Here is an 18310-nt window from a genome sequence, read left to right as displayed (position 1 = left end):
TTATGCTTTCACACTTACACGTATTACTCTCAAGACCTTTTTTCTTTATTTCAGATGAACGTTCGAGCAAGTTGTATCTCCTCCCATTATTGCAGTCTATGGTCTTGATAATTGGAATTTGCATTACGTAAGTCGTACATTTTTAAACTCTATTAATATCATATTATTGTAGTATAGGCATGTGCACTATCGTGTCGTGGACACTCCTCATGCTGTGCAATCAGACCTAGGAATATCAGAGTGGTAGGGTCGCCGCCGGGTCACTTTAAACTGTAGGTCCAATACCGATTAGCCTTACTGTGCACAAAGTGAACTTAAAACACCAACTTAATCAATCAATCAACCAACCAGGAATATCAGATATGCACCAGTTTTGATGTGTGGAACTCGGTTATGTTATGGCCACATGCAACTACACACACACACACCGCGTTTGCGATTTCTAGCCAAAGTTGCGGAGTGCAGGTACTATTATACACGGTGGTCACAAAGTGCGCGTACCCCCCTTTATTTTCGACACTACGATGGTAATTGTCGGATTACTTGATATGAACACATACCTGTGTCATTGATTATCCACCTCTGGGACTTCTTGGACGCCCTTCAGAACGTTATTGAGGGCAACGTCACCGCCCGGAAAAAGGTCTTATTCACTCACACTTGGATCGCGAAGTGTGCCAAAGTTCGGCCGTGCTACGAAAAAGACGGTCTCCATACCGATGTTCCGGACACTTAAGCCATCAGGTATGTGTTCATATCAATCAATCAACCATAACCATCTTAGTGTCGAAAATACAGGGTGGGGTACGCCCACTTTGTGACCTCCCTGTATATGTTCCAAACTGTTGTTGAATATCTTTCACTTTCTAAACACTATTGACTTAATGTTGTATAGAATATATATGTATGTTGTATATATTGACTTAATATGTTTTTTTTTAATAGTTCTAAAATTGAGTTCTGAACGTATGGGTTAATCGGCGTGGTGTGATGAACCAATTTACCGTTTGGGGAGAGTTATTTTTTTCACTTTCTCTGTATTTTCGATCAAGCTCTTTCGAACCCTATTTAAAATTATGTCAATAATGATTGTAATTATTTTTGTTGTTTCATTTCAGGTACGCCATTGCTGTGCTTAATGGGCACGTAGAGCCAATTTTCCCTTACATTAGCGACGCAGGTGCCACACCACCAGAAAGCTCTTTGTTTACATTTGTCTTCAATGTCGCTTGTCTTATAGGTGAGTGGCACCCCTATTTTTTCTCCTTCTAAAATTGAGTTCTGAATGTAAGGGTTACTCTGCGTGGTGTGATGGACCATCGCAGAAAGCGATACTGATAGAGTTAGACTTTTTTTTATTATTATTTTACGTTGTGTAAGATTTCTTTTTGGTAGTATCAAGCGAGAAATATGTGCTCTAAATTATATTGTCAGGTACGTTTAGGAATTTTAGAACGTAAAATTTGCATGAGCATGTCCTAGAACATAGAAATATGCCGCAACAACTATATGAATGTCTAAATAAATTATGTTTTCCTCTCCTAGTTTATCCCATTGGTAGACTCAAACCTATAGAATTAGGTTTGAATTCACTCCCAACCAGTGGCGGCGATTGGGTTCCAAAACCAAGATGTTAAAACTGGGGGGTGCAAAGACAGTATATTTCCTTTTGTAGATAAGGTTTAACATAGTGCGGGGGCAAAAGTGGCGAAAAGTGGGGACAACTACCCCCCTCGCCTTTCCTAATCGCCGCCACTGTTCCCAACCACTCATGGCCCTTTGCCACAGAGGCAGATGTAACAATGAAAGGAATATACATTTTTCATGAATTTAAATTTTAAATGGAAAAAGAAATAGCTTCCAGATGCAGCAATATGAATCGTTAATTAATTAATGTACTTCGTCACGGCACACATTTAGTAAAAAAAAAGACTAATTTCCACACCAAATCAATCAATCAATCAGCCAGAGTCTGATAATTTTGTTGCACATATATGAACACCATATGCAAGATATTCTCACAGATGTTGCTTTTGCTTATATTTCATTTTCAAAATTAGCACAAATCAGTCATTATATAAATTTCAAAGACAGCCTATTGTCAGTCACCTAGAAAAGCTTCCTTCTAATTTGACTGACAAAGGAAAACAAAAAGTGTTCAATCCAATCGCTTTTAACCGGAAGGATTAATAAAATTTCACAGAGGGATGTCATAGACCTCAAATTACTAATATTGCTAATAAAACAATGCTAAAACTTTAAAATTGCCAGTTTCCTCCGATATGTAATTAAATTAAATTAAATGTAACTAGGTATAATTAACCATCATTTTAACACTTGAACATTTCTTTCGGGATTACTTGAAGATGGGTCATCAGCCCAGTGCCTAGATATTTGAAGACTAAAATTAGTAAACGCTGTAAGTGTAACAATAATTCAAACACCGTTTTCCACGTTAAACTGTGAAATGTGCCATGCTTGAAAATGGGGTAAACGTGAAATGTGGCTGGTAGCCCTCTAAGTAGTTGAAAGGGCTTGTAAAGAGATTACTAGTGTGCACGTTATTACGGGCTGATGTGCGGAACGATGCGATTTCCCAACACTTTCGCTTTTGGCACTTACAACGTTTACCACTTTTAGTCCTCATTTTGGCACCAGAGGTAGGGTTATGGTTTGACGCTTTGAGGTTTCTAAATATTTCCTAATTAGGAAACGATGGTTGAAATGACTGAAAGTTGGAATTCGTTGTCCATAATAATTAAAAGATACTACGGATCTTTACGATATATACATCCTACAAATAAGGATGCAATGAGGAAACAAAGAAAAAAACATTAAAAATAATACAGGTTAGCTACATTTAAGGATTTAAGGTTTTTCATTTCTGATTAGAAAAAAGTTAGAATATTTAAGAATATTTAAATTGTGTCTTAGTGTCTGAAGAACATATTTAGAAACGTACTATTACTACTATATTTTGGCAAATGAAAAAGGTTAAGTACAATAATTAAAATACATAATACATATACTATACATAATACGAGTACTAATTCGGGGCAAGTTGAGTGTCTGTTGAAATATATAAATAAACTCTCTCTCTCTCTCTCTCTCTCTCTCTCTCACACACACATACACACACACCCACACACCCACACACACCCACACACACACACACACACACACACACACACACACAATGAATGTCATGTACTGAGTTGAATGGTGACATCTAATCTGTTTCATGTGCTAACCCCCCAAAGGAAGTATATAGGCGTCACTTTATCACTTGATAAATCTTGATTTAGAACAAAAGTTGAGTAACACTTTGTATTTTTTTCCTTCTACCCTTATCTGTGCCAAGTGTAAATTTCTGTGTCTCATATTCTGACTTTGTTGTCTTTGAAAAAGAAAAAGCATGATACACCTCACACTACACTAGGTAAGTGAAATTTTAAGCACTGCACTAGGTAAGTGCAAAAGAAAGTTATTTATATCTTGAAAGAGCGAGCACGTGCTGAATAGAACAGTTGAAGTATGTTCAATCAGACAGTGAAGGGCAAGTATGCAGACACATACCATAACGAAGCGCCTTAATTTAATTTGATTTTTGTAATATAGATGATTACCCTTGTAGAAAAATGCATGTGCCAGTGGATGACCAACTTTAAGCTTCAAGAAGTAAAATTGCTCTTTTTTTTCCAGGTGCCTTCCTAGCGTATCTTAACTACCTGCTGGTGGAGAAATTCCTTAGAACCACACCCAATCCTAACGTAAGGTCTCTAAACTGGTTATGTCTCTGGCTGGCGTGGGTTTCCGCTATTGCCATGAACCTCGTTGGTGTTTGTCAATCCACAACTATGCTTGTTGCCCATTTTATATTTGCCACTGTCGGTATTCTAACGATCATCAGTTACATGTGGATTCAGGCAAGTGTTCATGTATATACCAGGTGGTCCAGAAGTTCCCGTGGGGGCGGGGCGGAGTACAACTGTGAAACTTTAAATGGAAACCCCCATTTTGTATTGTAGAATCGGAAAGAGGCCTTCATTCCGAGTCCAACGAGCAAATGAACCATCCTCATAGCCACGTGAAAATTTCATAAAACCCAAAAAAAATTCAAAGGAACGCTCTGCCCCTAATTGAGCTAAAGTGAAAGCGATTGCACATTCAAAATCTGCACGTCAAAACTTTTCAATAGAATACATGGAAGGGGGTGGGGAATCAAGTGTGATATCATTGAATAGCTTTCTTTCACTTATTAAACACGTATTTTTTCGTTTTCCGATTCGATGTGTATTTCTCACGATATCTGACCGTTCCTGGACTTTTGGACCACCCGGTATATGTGTGTATATATATAAGATAAAAAGGTAAAAATATATACACATACATACATTTAGTTTTCCGACGCCAGGGGTCCTGGTTTGCTACCTTCATTTGGTGCAAAGGTACATAAACCTTAATCTTAAAACTCAGCTGGCTTATCTACAAGGTAGGGTTCTTTGTAGACAACGAAACCAGACAGGATGCCTTCCAATGGAGACGTTTAAACGAATATATTATTTAAACACAGGATACATGGAGTAAGAATATTTACATGAAAAGTTACTTTCTTCTTTAATTTTCTCGTTTACAGTCAATTTTCATCTCAATATGCTTTTTATTATTTCTTTTCTCTATTTGAATATTCTTCTATCTGGACTTCCTTCGTAATGGACAGATCTGGATCTGGACTTCCTTCTTAATGGACTGTCTGGATCGGGACTTCCTTCTCAATGGACGGTCTGGATCTGGACTTCCTTCTCAATATGGAGGATCTGGACTTCCCTTAATGGACGTTCTGGATCTGGACTTCCTTTTTGTCTTCTTTGTAAACTTCCCTCTGGATTTCAATTTGTTTATGTTTTGACTATTTAACGAATTCCTTTATCATTTTCCAACTTTTTCCTTTAAGCTTTGGGAATAATACTAATATCCTCCCTTGCGGTTGCGATTGGAACGCGCCAACACTAACTGAGTACAACAGAGTGTATACTTGGTGCAAACGATTGACACCCGCATCCAAGTAGGTGCTACGGTTAAAACGCGCAACCAAAAAGTGCTGTGGGGCGTCGATTGGAACGCGCTCGCCACTGATGCAAACAAAATTTCCGCTATGGGAATGACAAATCAATCAGACAGATGCAATATCTGTTCAAAGACACAAACTTGTATCAGTGCTTTGACTTCCTTAATTTTCATATTAACTTACATATGATCACTGATTTGATTTATAATATATATATATTAATTTATTTATTTCATATTTATTCTTTGTCTTTTCCAGTCCCAAACAATAAGAAATCACTGAGAAAATTCATTGGATTGGCGAACTGGAGAAGCCGATTTATTTTTTAACTACTCACATATTGTCACACCATTATACAGCCTCTTAAGTAAGGATACTATTTATGAATGGAATCCGATACATCAAGAAGCTTTCGTTAAGTTAAAGAATGAATTAGTAGCTGCCCCAGTCCTACGACAGCCGGATTTCAGTTTGAAATTTTCTATATCCGTTGATGCTAGTCAGAAAGGATTAGGAAGTGTATTGTGGCAAGAAGCAAGTGATGGAACACGTGTCATTCAATATGCACGTCGTACACTTCGTAGTACAGAGGCGACTTACAGTACTCATGAACTAGAGTGTTTATCTATTCTTTTTGCAGTAGAAAAATTTTCGATATACCTTAAGGGAAGGCATTTCCACATATACTCGGATCATAAGTCACTTTCCTGGTTGGAAACTGCAAAGTCATTGAACCCTCGTTTAACGAGATGGGCACTGAAATTACAGCCGGTTCAAATCCGGGAACTTTTCTAACGTTGGAAGCGGCCCCGGCGCTTACCCAGCGTCGAATAACATGGGTACCTGGGGGAAACCCTGGGGGGTAAAGGCGGTCAGGGGCGTGATGCTGATCACATCATCCCCACTCATGACCGGATCAAGAAAGTGTGGGGAGTTACCCCCACACCCCCTATACGCCTTCATGGCGTGGTGCTATGCACAGGGGAACACTTTACCTTTTTTTATCTTCATCTTTCTAATTTGCTTTGTTCTTATTTATAAAGTTATTCACATATATTATGCCAGTTCTTAATCTTGCACGCCTGGTGCTGCCATCTCTATTCCTCTTTGGCAAACTATTTACATTACTTGGTCCTATTGGGTACGTAACACAATATTCCCCCCGTTGGCCATAAAAAAATTATCGTAATATATATATATATATGCAGATACAATTTTTTTTCAAATTATATATGGACAAGTCTATTATTTCTTCTTCGCGCCAATTCCACTTGTTAGTTTTCTTTAATAGCTCATACAATGGTCTTGCCTTTTGTACAAAATCTCTAATGAACTTGCTTCTCCAATTACACATTCCAAGAAATCTCTGTAATTGTTTCTTTGTAATTGGCTTAGGGAAAAGTCATATCGCTTCATCCTTATCTGTACATAGCTTAATTTCTCCACCGGATATAACATGACCTAAAAACTTAACTTCCTTTCTGACAAAAGAGCATTTCTCCAGTTTGACGGTTAATCCTGCTTTTCCTAATTTGTTCAATACCCAATCTATTCTTCATATATGTGAATCCCAGTCTTTACTGTGAATGCACATGTCATCTACATATATGGCTAACCAATGCTTAGTTTCTATCTCAAATATCTTGTTCAACGCAATCATAAATGCCGAAACAGATGAATTTAAACCATATGGCAATCTTCTGAATTGGAACAATCTTGAGCCATATCTGAATGCTGTATACTTTCTTGACTTCTTCTCGATCTCAATTTGAAAGTATTCCAGGGTCAAATCAAAAGAAGTAAAGTATCTGCTTCCTGCAAATGAGTGTAGCATCTCATCTATTCTGGTTTCTTGGAAGTAATACGTGTTTGTTTAGTTCTCTAAGATCTAAGACTGGTCTAACTCCTCCATTGGGTTTGTCAACTACATGCATCGGGCTTACATGTATGCTATTTGAATCTTCTATAATTTCCCATCTTAACCATTTCTGAAGTTCTTCTTCTACAGCTTTTCTTTTCGCAAAAGGTATCGGATACTGTTTAGATACTATAGGTCTTTCTGTATCTACTTCTATTTCGCAGGAATACCCTCTGGTGAGTCCTGGCTTTTGGCTAAACAAATTCCTATGCTCTAACAAAACTTCTTGTAATTCCTTCCTCTCCTCTTTGGAGATATCTTTGCACTCATCAACCTTATTATTTATCTCTTCAACAGATGCAGTGTATTCATAATTGTCTTTATTCATTTCACTTTCAATTTCTTCACATATATCATTTGGTACTGCCTTCATCTGCCCGTACATTAAATTGAGGTTGCCAATGCATTATTTTCTCTCCATTTCGTTGTTTACAGTTTCCATAGGAACATCTAGTCTTTCTTCTTCCAATGACTCTAGTTTCAATCTTCTATCTTTGATATAAATATGACCATCATATTTTTCCAAAAATGGTATTCCTAATATCATATCACTTCTTAGACCTTTAACTACGAGGAATCTGACAGGAAAATTTAACCCTTGAAGGTTCATCATTTCGCCGACGGTTCCCTGTATTTTATATTCTTCTTTCCCTGCTGCCATGACCAATCTTATTTTATCCCTTTCTGATGCATCTAGACGAGCTTGTGGATATTTTCCTTTTATCCGTTTCCAACAATCATAACTCATTACTTCTACCACACTACCTCAATCTATTAGGCATTTTACTTCTAATTCTATAATTTTTGCCTTTACATAAAAAGTTTTCCCTTGCTTCAGGTCATTGAAATTCGGCTCTTCTATTAAATATAACTCAAGACTTTCTCTTTCACTATGTACATTTCTATTTACAATTTCTCCCTGCCTTACATTTCTCTCTGTTTTTGCTCTCACACCTGGGAGATGCTGCAAGAGCCTTGCGTGTTTGACCCTCTATTCTCTTCTGCGTTCAGTGAATCTTCATCTGCTGTAATTCCCTCTTGGAATCTTCTTGCGTCATTACAATAATTTCTGGCTAATTCCATGGCTTCGTCTCTTTCTACATCCGGAAGTGCATTTCTTCTTTCCATTTCTTCATTGGGCACACTTACTCGGTATTTTCTTTCGTTCTGTTCATATTTATGTTCCTCCATCGCTGATTTCCTCCTCTTCCGTATCTTCGGAAATTATTTCGGCCTCTCAAGTTTCTCCAATTTCCTCGATATCTATCATCGTTTCTCTCTCTTTCTTCCACAGAGTCTATGTTTCTTTCATATCTTCCATTGTTTCTTCCTACGTCTCTTCTTTCTGCACTTGGTCTCTGATTTCTAACTTCTATTCTTCTTACATCAAATTCTTGTCTCCGGAATTTTGGTTTTGAGCGCCCTTCTTCTTCTGAATGTTGCCTCTTTCCATAGAATCTTCCTTCCTTATCGTTCCAGGAATTCGGAGTTTTTCTTAGCACATCTTCGGTCTTAGATATTCAATCAAATCATCAACTGCTTTTATCTTAACCGCTGCTATAGCTCTCTGTATTCTTAATGGCAATGTTTGGACAACTTGTTTAACCAGCTCCTCTTCACTGCATCCTTCCTTTAGGTTTTTTGAAGCTTCTAAGAGTCTCCCATGTATGTTCTTCCAGGCTGTCGACTTTTGACCAATCTACATATCTTCTTTTTAATGCTTCTAGCTGCCTTTTCTTTATGTCTTCACTGCAGTAGTAGTTCAGGAATTTTCGGCTGTACTTCTTAAAATTTCGAAATTTGTGCTCAATTAGTTGATACCATCCTGCTGCCGACTGTTCAAAACATGTCTCTATGACGTTCAAAATCATTCCTTCGGGGATCCTCATAAGTCTGACATTTGTTGTTAGTCCCCTTAAAAACTTTCTGGGACATTAATCAGATATATCCCCATTGAATTTTGGAAGATGCTGCAATTCTTGTGGCCTAGGTATCCTGGTCCTATAGTTCTCGTCTCTCGGGAATTCATTTTCCAATATGTCTAACAGCCTTTCATTATTACTTCCATCTTCGCTATTCTTCCATTTCCTTTTCTTGTGACCTCCCGCTATTCTATATCTCTTATGCTTGTCTTCTTCCTCCGTCGTCGATTCATCGCTTGAACTCTATTCTCTCAGCTCTTTCTGAACATTCGTTCCTTCACTTTCTCGAAACCTAGGATTTATGTTTCCATCTTTGATGAATAGCTTTCCTAAGTTTCTTTCCACTTCTTCTACTTTCTTTTCAGTCTTATCTATCTTTGACACTGCCCCATTTAATTTTCTGTCTAATTCCTTTCCTTTCTTATCTGCTGCATTAATTTTACTTTGATTTTCCGCAATGTCCTTCTCCATACTGCTAGTTTTTTCTTGAACTTCTTGCAGTTCCCGCGTACTTACTTCTCTCAGTTTTAGAACTTCCTTTTCCATTCTATTGCGTGTTTCCCAGCTTCTGTCTTCCATTAGGACCTTTGCTTCCTCTATCTTGCTATCAGTTTCATCTGCTTCTATTTGCGATTTATTTTCAACAATTTTTCTTTCCATACTGTTGGTTCTGTGTATATTCTCCTCTCTAAGTTTTGAAACTTCTTCCTCGATCGTCCTATTTATATCCACGCTTTTGTTTTTAATTAGCAGTGTTATATCTTCTATCTTCTATTCCAATGATCTTCTATTTTCTTCACATGTCTCGGTTATTTTCTCGTACATTTTCTTGATTTCATTTCTTACTGCTTCTAATTTTCTACTATTTTCATCGAGCCTCTCTTTCACTTCCTTGTTCTTTTCTTCTAACTTTTCTTTCACTTCCTTGTTATTTTCTTCTAACTTTTCTTTTACTTCTCTGTTGTTCTCTTCCGCCTTCCTATTACTTTCTTCTAACTTTTCTTCTACCTTTCTATTACTTTCTTCTAACTTTTCTTCTACCTTTTCTTCTACTGTTCTATTACTCTCATCAATCTTCTCCTTCAATTCTCTGTTATTTTCATGTATCTGCAATGACAGCTTTTGGAACTTTTGCATTAAGTTTATTTCTTCTGCCTTCTTCTGCTTTTCTTTTAGCTTTCCCTTCTTGCATTCCTTACATGTATAATCTTCTTCCCTTTTACTTATTGATATATATTTCTCGTTTCTTATTCCTTCTCACGTCCAATGTTTCATTTCCTTACATGTGACACAGAAAATAATTTCTTCCTTGTTTCCTTCCTCTCCGCAACAAATGAAAGTTTCCCTTTTTTCTCCGTCTTCCTCCATTGTAGCTTCTCCAATCTCATTTCCATCTTTATCCTTTTCCTCCATTTTCAATTATTCTTTGTCTCTTCGCTGTCTGGTTCCTAATTCTCTAGCCCCAAAAGTTGGTCGCCATTTATTTATGCTACCTTCATTTGGTGCAAAGGTACATAAACCTTAATCTTAAAACTCAGCTGGCTTATCTACAGAGTAGGGTTCTTTGTAGACAACGAAACCAGACAGGATGCCTTCCAATGGAGACGTTTAAACTAATATATTATTTAAACACAGGATACATGGAGTAAGAATATTTACATGATAAGCTACTTTCTTCTATAATTTTCTCGTTTACAGTCAATTTTCATCTCAATATGCTTTTTATTATTTCTTTTCTCTATTTGAATATTCTTCTATCTGGACTTCCTTCGTAATGGACAGATCTGGATCTGGACTTCCGTCTTAATGGACTGTCTGGATCGGGACTTCCTTCTCAATGGACGGTCTGGATCTGGACTTCCTTCTCAATATGGAGGATCTGGACTTCCCTTAATGGACGTTCTGGATCTGGACTTCCTTTTTGTCTTCTTTGTAAACTTCCCTCTGGATTTCAATATGTTTATGTTTTGACTATTTAACGAATTCCTTTATCCTTTTCCAACTTTTTCCTTTAAGCTTTGGGAATAATACTAATATCCTCCCTTACGGTTGCGATTGGAACGCGCCAACACTAACTGAGTACAACAGAGTGTATACTTGGTGCAAACGATTGACACCCGCATCCAAGTAGGTGCTACGGTTAAAACTCGCAACCAAAAAGTGCTGTGGGGCGTCGATTGGAACGCGCTCGCCACTGATGCAAACAAAATTTCCGCTATGGGAATGACAAATCAATCAGACAGATGCAATATCTGTTCAAAGTCACAAACTTGTATCAGTGCTTTGACTTCCTTAATTTTCATATTAACTTACATATGATCACTGATTTGATTTATAAAATATATATATTAATTTATTTTTTTCATATTTATTCTTTGTCTTCTTATAATATATTCTATTGTTTTTCATCTTTCCAATTTGCTTTGTTCTTATTTATAAAGTTATTCACATATATTATGCCAGTTCTTAATCTTGTACGCCTGGTGCTGCCATCTCTATTCCTCTTTGGCAAACTATTTACATTACTTGGTCCTATTGGGTACATAACAGCGTTCGAATCCCGGCCTGGCATGAGTGATCTTTGTGAATGTTCCATTATCCGTTTCATCATAACATCACGCATCCTCGTCGTTCGAATTAGCTGAAAAAGTGGCAAAAAAGTGACCATAAATAACAAAAATCTAATCAAATCAAATCTATATAGTTTTCCTTATCACCTCGTTGTTCTTTGCTTCTTATTTTCATTTTCATTTCTCTCTCATGTTTATTTCCTTCCTTAATTCTTCCATGCCCTTGCTAAGCTTTCGATCTTTCTTTACTCTAATTCATGTTTTCTAATTTTTCATTATTTATGTTCCTCTAATCATTATATCTTTGTTTTTCAGTATTTACTTTCATTCCTCCTTCTCTTTCTCATTTATTTCATTTCCTCGATGATTTCAAGTCTTCACAGTTTCTCTTCTTCATATAATTATTTTTATATTTCGGTTCTTTGTGATTTTCTATTATCTTTTTCTTCCTCCTTATTTTTTTTCCCACGTGCCCTCTTTCGTTTTAAATCTTGAGTTTTAAGTCTATTTCGTGCACAGATAGGCTAATCGGGACTGGACCTACAGTTTAAAGTTGGTTCTGAACCATTATGTTCTTCCACCAGCTATCAAACCTGGGACCAATTGATCACTAAGCTGCGACGTTAAAGTTCCATTCTTTTCTAAATCTCTTTCTTTAAAAATTATTATTATGCTTTTTAATATTTTGTTGTGCGAAATTCCAAGCTAGTGTTAATTGTGTAATTCTGATTTTTAAAGGTGATTTTCGACTACTCGTTGGGTCCTTTATTTACCTCTAGAACGGCTGCTAACTTGAGAACTCTGTTTACAATAATAGCAAGTGTTTCAGTAGTTATAACATTTGTGACTGGAGGATTGGCTGAACTGGAATTCAAAGGTAAGTGAGCATAGCAATAATTTAATGAATGTTACCCACAATGGTCCTTTACTAACATGCAATGTAATTTGGACATTATCCATTTTGAATCGAACTTACGACTGACCTGTAGCATAGAATTCCGGGGGTGTCGTGGCGCACCAGATCTGTAGTTTAATCACAAGTCTGTCCGACCATGTGATATGATTTGTTTATTTTCAACATTAATATGTTTTATTTGTTTTCTGTTAATGTTATCAAACTTATAGTTTCTTTAATTTATGTGTAATTAAAAGTAGCATCGGAAGCGGAAGTCATTTCCGGTTTATAAACATTTATAGAACTGTCCAATCTTTTATTGATTTCGTTGCCAGGACAACAGTGCGTGGTAGCATGTAGCATGGTGGTAGGACGAAAAGTCAGTTGAGTTGCGTGAATTGATGTTAATTTGTGAAGAACGCTATTATAAAAGAAAAGCCGCAGCTTATTGAAAAGTGATTGCTATTGTGAGTATAGCTATGTTATTTTGCTGTGATTGTTTAAAGGTAAAAGGTGTTATTAAACTTGTAAAATGGCAAGAAGTTACTTCTTTTTCTAATTATACGTCCTGAGAATGCTCAGTGTAGCATAAAATTAAGGAGAGTCTCATAACTTCGCCGCACAGGGAGGTTGGGTATCTACCGTGACGTAATAATCCAGTGGCGAACACCCATGAGGAACAAAAATAAATGAGTTCACCTGAAAACGAGAGAAGAGATTGTGACGAGAACAATAGTTACAATGTTGTGTTATGTTGAGTTATAGTCAGCAAAGAAAATATTAGAGGTTTGAAAGAGATAGATAGCCTTGGGAAAAATCTAGCTAGACTTACATTTACGACATCTAATTATACAAATGATTTCCTTTCGAATCCATTACTGTTACAGAATAATTGGGAAGGTTTTGTTCCATCACACCGAGTACGAAGAATGGGAATTATGAAAGATGTACATCAGTCAATAAGTGAAGATGAAATTTTGCAAAATATAAATTCATCAACAGCCAAAGTAATAAAGGTAAAACGCATTGTGAAGTATAAGTACGAGGAGGGTACTCGCGTTGCTGTTCCAACTCGAACGGTAATTGTAACATTCGACTCGCAATCCTTACCACAATATGTCACACTGTTTTACAGAAAGTTTGATATTGATAGGTACATTCCCTTGATTAAACAGTGCACTAATTGCGTTTATTATGGGCACTTCAGGGCTAATTGCAGAAGTAAATTAAAATGCAAACGCTGTGGTGAGAATCACGAATCGTCCTCTTGCACAAATAAGATCAAGTGTTTCCATTGTAATCAGGAGCACACTGCAATTGACAAAAACTGTCCTGAAAAACAACGACAAAAGGAAATAATCAAAATTATGACAGTTCAGAATGTTACGTTTAACGAAGCTATGAAGAAAGTCTCAAAAATTAACTATATGTATGGATATGAACAGATATCTACAGGCCATGTTCAGGAAATAGAAAAGACAGTAATGCCATTTACATATGCTTCGATATCTAACAATTTGAGTAGCACCTCATATCATCATAATATAATACAAGATCAATACAGTGTATCTAATAAAAGGCCATTGTACAGTTCAAAGAAAGCTGGAAAATATTTGGAAGAGACTGGGTCTTCTCAAGGAAAACGCCAGAAATCTTCTCAAACATTGAAACCATTTGGACAAAATGAATATAAAAAGAGAATGACAAACCCTGATTATTCTTTGTCAGGATCTCGAAAAGACAATGCTCCGGATTGTCGACAACATGCCAACAAAATAAATTATTTGTTCTTGCAGAGGCGGCTCAAGCTATCCAGCCAAATCGGTCACAGGAACAAAATTCTACAAAATTCCTAAATAATTTTTCATTATTTATAGAACAATTATGTAGCCTAGCAGGGACTTCGACATTGAACGTTAACCAGGACTGGACTTGCATTGCTACAAGTATTTTGCAATACTTATTTCAACAACCAGCATGCCAGACAAAGTCTTGAAAATATTACAATGGAATATACGAAGTTTAATTCCTAATAGACTTAATTTACAACATATTTTATCTTACTTTTCTGCAGATGTCCTTCTTATACAAGAAACGTGGTTGAAAACTGACTCAACATTGAAGTTTAAAGGTTGCAATTGGATAAGAGATGATCCTTTAGATGGATACGGTGGTTCAGCTATAGGTGTTAAAAGAAATATACAGTATGACATTATTTTGTTTCAAAATATAAACAGTCAAATTCAGATTACAGGTGTTCGGATTGCTGATACGTCTTATGTATCAATTTACTGCCCTCCCACAGTGCACCTCCCTGTTACAGTGTGGCAGAATATCGTTGGGCAGCTTCCACCAAACACTTCATTTGTGCTGGCAGGGGACATTAATGCACACCACCCTATGTGGGGCTGTTCTCTAACTGATCGATCAGGTAAAGATTTGTATAATTACTTGCAAGATTCCTCAGCTGTATTACTCAACGACGGAACACCTACAATAATCTCAAGACCTAATGAACAGCCGAGTGCTCCAGACATAACTATTACCTCAAATGGTATAGCTTCAAAAATCCATTGGAGTGTATTAGAGAAGTGTTACAACAGTAATCACATGCCAATTATGATAACCTTTCAACATAATAAAAATATAACGTGGTTTACTATTAGCTCTGAACAAAACAATAGTCAATATATTACAAGAAGGGTTGAATGGCAGAAATTCTCCGGAAATGTAAACAATGCAATAAAGAATGAATTGTTGAAACAAGAAGTATCGTATGACACATTGGTGTCTCTCATTCGACAAGAACAAATAAATGCAACAGTATCTAATTTTGGATCTAGAAGAAAAGTGACTCCGTGGTGGACAACGGATTGCCAGAAATGGGTAAACGAACGACAAAAAGCATACATAAATTATAAGGAGAATCCTACGATCAATCATTTTATTAGATATAAAGAAATTGCAGCAAAAACTCAGAGGTTCCTAAAGAAATCAAAATCATACTTTTGGAAGTCATTTTGCTCTACATTAACTAAAGATTCTTCTATTTCATTGACTTGGAAAATAATAAGAAGTATGTCCAATAATAATACTTATCATTATTTTGGAGGAGATATCAATTCAGCCTGGATAAAAGAATTTCACCGCAAGTTGACACCAGATACGGTTGAAACTAATCTTTGTCAATTATTAAACTCTATGAAATATCCAGAAACATCCATGTTAGAATCGCTATTCACTATGGATGAATTAGAATATGTTGTTCATAAACGAAAGAAAACGTCTCCGGGTTTAGATGGTATTACATACGAATGTATTCAACACTGGCCTTTGAATGGATATGAAATTTTACTAAATACATACAATTCAATATTTAATAGTGGAGAAATTCCATCACAGTGGAAAGAAGTGGTTATAATACCCATATTAAAACCAGGTAAACAATCAGGAATACATACGAACTATAGACCTATTGCAATGTCATCCTGCCTTGCTAAATTATATGAACATTTAATACTGAACAGACTCACATGGTGGGTCGAATATAATCAGAAATTACCGAAACATCAGATGGGATTTAGGAAAGGAACTGGAACAGTAGATGTATTAGCGACACTAATTTTAGATATATGGCTATCTTTCATACGGCGGGAATTTTGTATCGTAGTTTTTCTCAATCTAAGTAGCGCCTATGATTCTGTCCTTCCAAATATACTGTTACAAAAATTGGAGAAAATGAATGTTCCACGTAATTTTATAAAAAGTATTCTTGGATTATTATTGGCACGTAAGTTGTACATTCGATATGGAGGACAGTTATCCACCGCACGTTATACACATAATGGTCTACCACAAGGCGCAGTGCTGAGTCCCATGCTATTTAATATGTACACGGCAGATTTAGGCTCCAGAATTCTTCAACACACTCGTCTATTACAATATGCGGATAGATGATATTGTTATATACACTAGTAGTAAAAATATTCAAGAAGGGGCTCAAAAAATTCAAAAATCTCTGGATGAATTATCATCATGGTGTGATATCAATGGAATTGAAGTAAATCCAGATAAGTCTTCGGTGGTAGTTTTTAATAAGAAGAGATCTCATTCATGCATATCAATAAATATAAACGGAAAAACTATTAGTTAACAAAGAAGTCATAATTTTTTGGGACTTTATTAGATGAAAAACTGAAATGGAAGTCACAAGTAGAACTGGCACAATGTAAGGGATCTCAAGTGTTTAACATAATAAAAAAGTTGACAGTTAAGAAAAAGTGGGGTGCTGATCCTAAATTATTACATCAGATCCATAAACAGATGCTAAACTCAAGACTAGAGTATGGTTCCTTTATGTACAATGATAATCTAAGTTGGGCTTTTAACACGCTATCTTCTATCCAATATAGCAGTTTATCCAGGATTTATGGCCTTTGGAAAGGAACTCCAAAACAAGCAACTTTCGTAGAAGTGGGAGATCCACCATACAAACTTAGAGTTAAATATCTTGCGAGCAAATTTTTACTTAAGAAAATTGCCAACACGACATCTTCGATCATACCAAAACTTCAATTGTTAGACTCTTTGATGCTCAACAGACGTACAGCAAAATATAAATCCACATTACCTATACCATATTATGCTTATAAGGACATTAATAAATTTCAAGCTAATATTATTCGTTTACCTAATGCACCATGCTTCATGACAGACTACTTTAATATGATATCTCCCATGAGGATTCATTATCCTGCCTACCCAAGTAGAGTTTTCAGGAAGACAATCCCTACAATTTCAAATAATATATATCAAGACTACATACATTCAAAATTACAATGTGAATATCACATATATACAGATGCTTCAAAATCAACGTCTGGAAAAACAGGAGCAGCATTTTACTGTGATAATTCTGCAGAATTCAAAATTTTTCCTTTGCCATCGTATCTGTCCATTTACACTGCAGAAGCTTTTGCAATACGACAGGCATTGCTTTATGTACAAAAGAAGAAGTTAAATTCAGTTCTAATTGCAACCGATTCAGCCTCTGTGCTAAATTCTTTACAGTTTGCATCATGGTCATGTCATACGGAATGGTACATTGTTAACATAAGAATACTCACACTGAAATTAACGAGATTGGGATATGATATCAACTTTATTTGGACACCTGGACATTCTTTAATAGAAGGGAACAATATAGCAGATACTTGGCAAAATATGCAGCGAATCAAACAATCCAACGGCCGCTTTCAATAAAGATTCCGTTTTGGAATCACACACTAGAAAAATACTATTTACTGACTCGCAAAGCTTGTGGACAAATACTGACACTCAATGCGGTAAGGCCTACTATTCTATACAAGAAACAATTCCAAAGGAATGTTGGTTTAAACAGATTCAACTCTCCCGGAGTTCCCTCACAACTATAATGCGCTGCAGGTTAAATCACACTATCGCCACAGCTCACCTTTACAAGAAGAATTTAGTGACTTCACCAGTTTGTTTGTGCAATGAATATACTGCAACTCCAAACCACATTATATTTCAATGCAATTTAATGAAACTTACAGAGAACCATTTCTACAGGAATTGTACAGGAGTGGACATCAAACGCCACTGACACTGCCTTGTTTACTGACTTCACCTTCATCCTAGGTAATCTATATTCTTAAAAAATATCTTAATAAGTCTAATATAATTCTGTAAAAGTGTAATGAAATTTGGAAACTATTTATTATGACAGGAATAATTGTGAGTAAATATTATGTGCATACATGTATATAATACCAATTGATAAATTGTTAACTGGTGCATGGATTTTGTCCACAACCAATAAATATTTTATATATAAAAAAAAAGTATATATTGGAATCTAGTTTTATGTTGATAAAAATGTGTAGGTTTCAATAATTTGACGACCCAGTTTCCGGG

At 36.1% G+C, this 18310-nt stretch overlaps 2 protein-coding genes across 2 annotated transcripts in view; both read left to right on the top strand.

The window, feature by feature from the left end:
• LOC145985959 (uncharacterized) overlaps window positions 1-18310 on the top strand; it is a 91254-nt gene that overhangs the window by 30928 nt on the left and 42016 nt on the right. The gene's annotated exons all lie outside the window — the stretch shown is intronic.
• The window catches only part of LOC145985958 (DNA damage-regulated autophagy modulator protein 1-like), a 31020-nt gene that overhangs the window by 438 nt on the left and 12272 nt on the right, over window positions 1-18310 (top strand). The window contains exons 2-5 of the mRNA XM_083120103.1: window positions 55-127; window positions 1119-1240; window positions 3703-3926; window positions 12217-12355. Of these exons, the coding sequence (XP_082976229.1) occupies window positions 55-127; window positions 1119-1240; window positions 3703-3926; window positions 12217-12355 (558 nt within the window). The remainder of the gene's footprint in view (window positions 1-54; window positions 128-1118; window positions 1241-3702; window positions 3927-12216; window positions 12356-18310) is intronic.

The sequence above is a fragment of the Lepisma saccharinum genome, chromosome 3, assembly GCF_977018435.1.
Source record: "Lepisma saccharinum chromosome 3, izLepSacc3.1, whole genome shotgun sequence".
Lineage (NCBI taxonomy): Eukaryota > Metazoa > Arthropoda > Insecta > Zygentoma > Lepismatidae > Lepisma > Lepisma saccharinum.
Note: the sequence above shows the minus strand (reverse complement) of the source record. Positions and strands in the feature narration are given on the sequence as shown.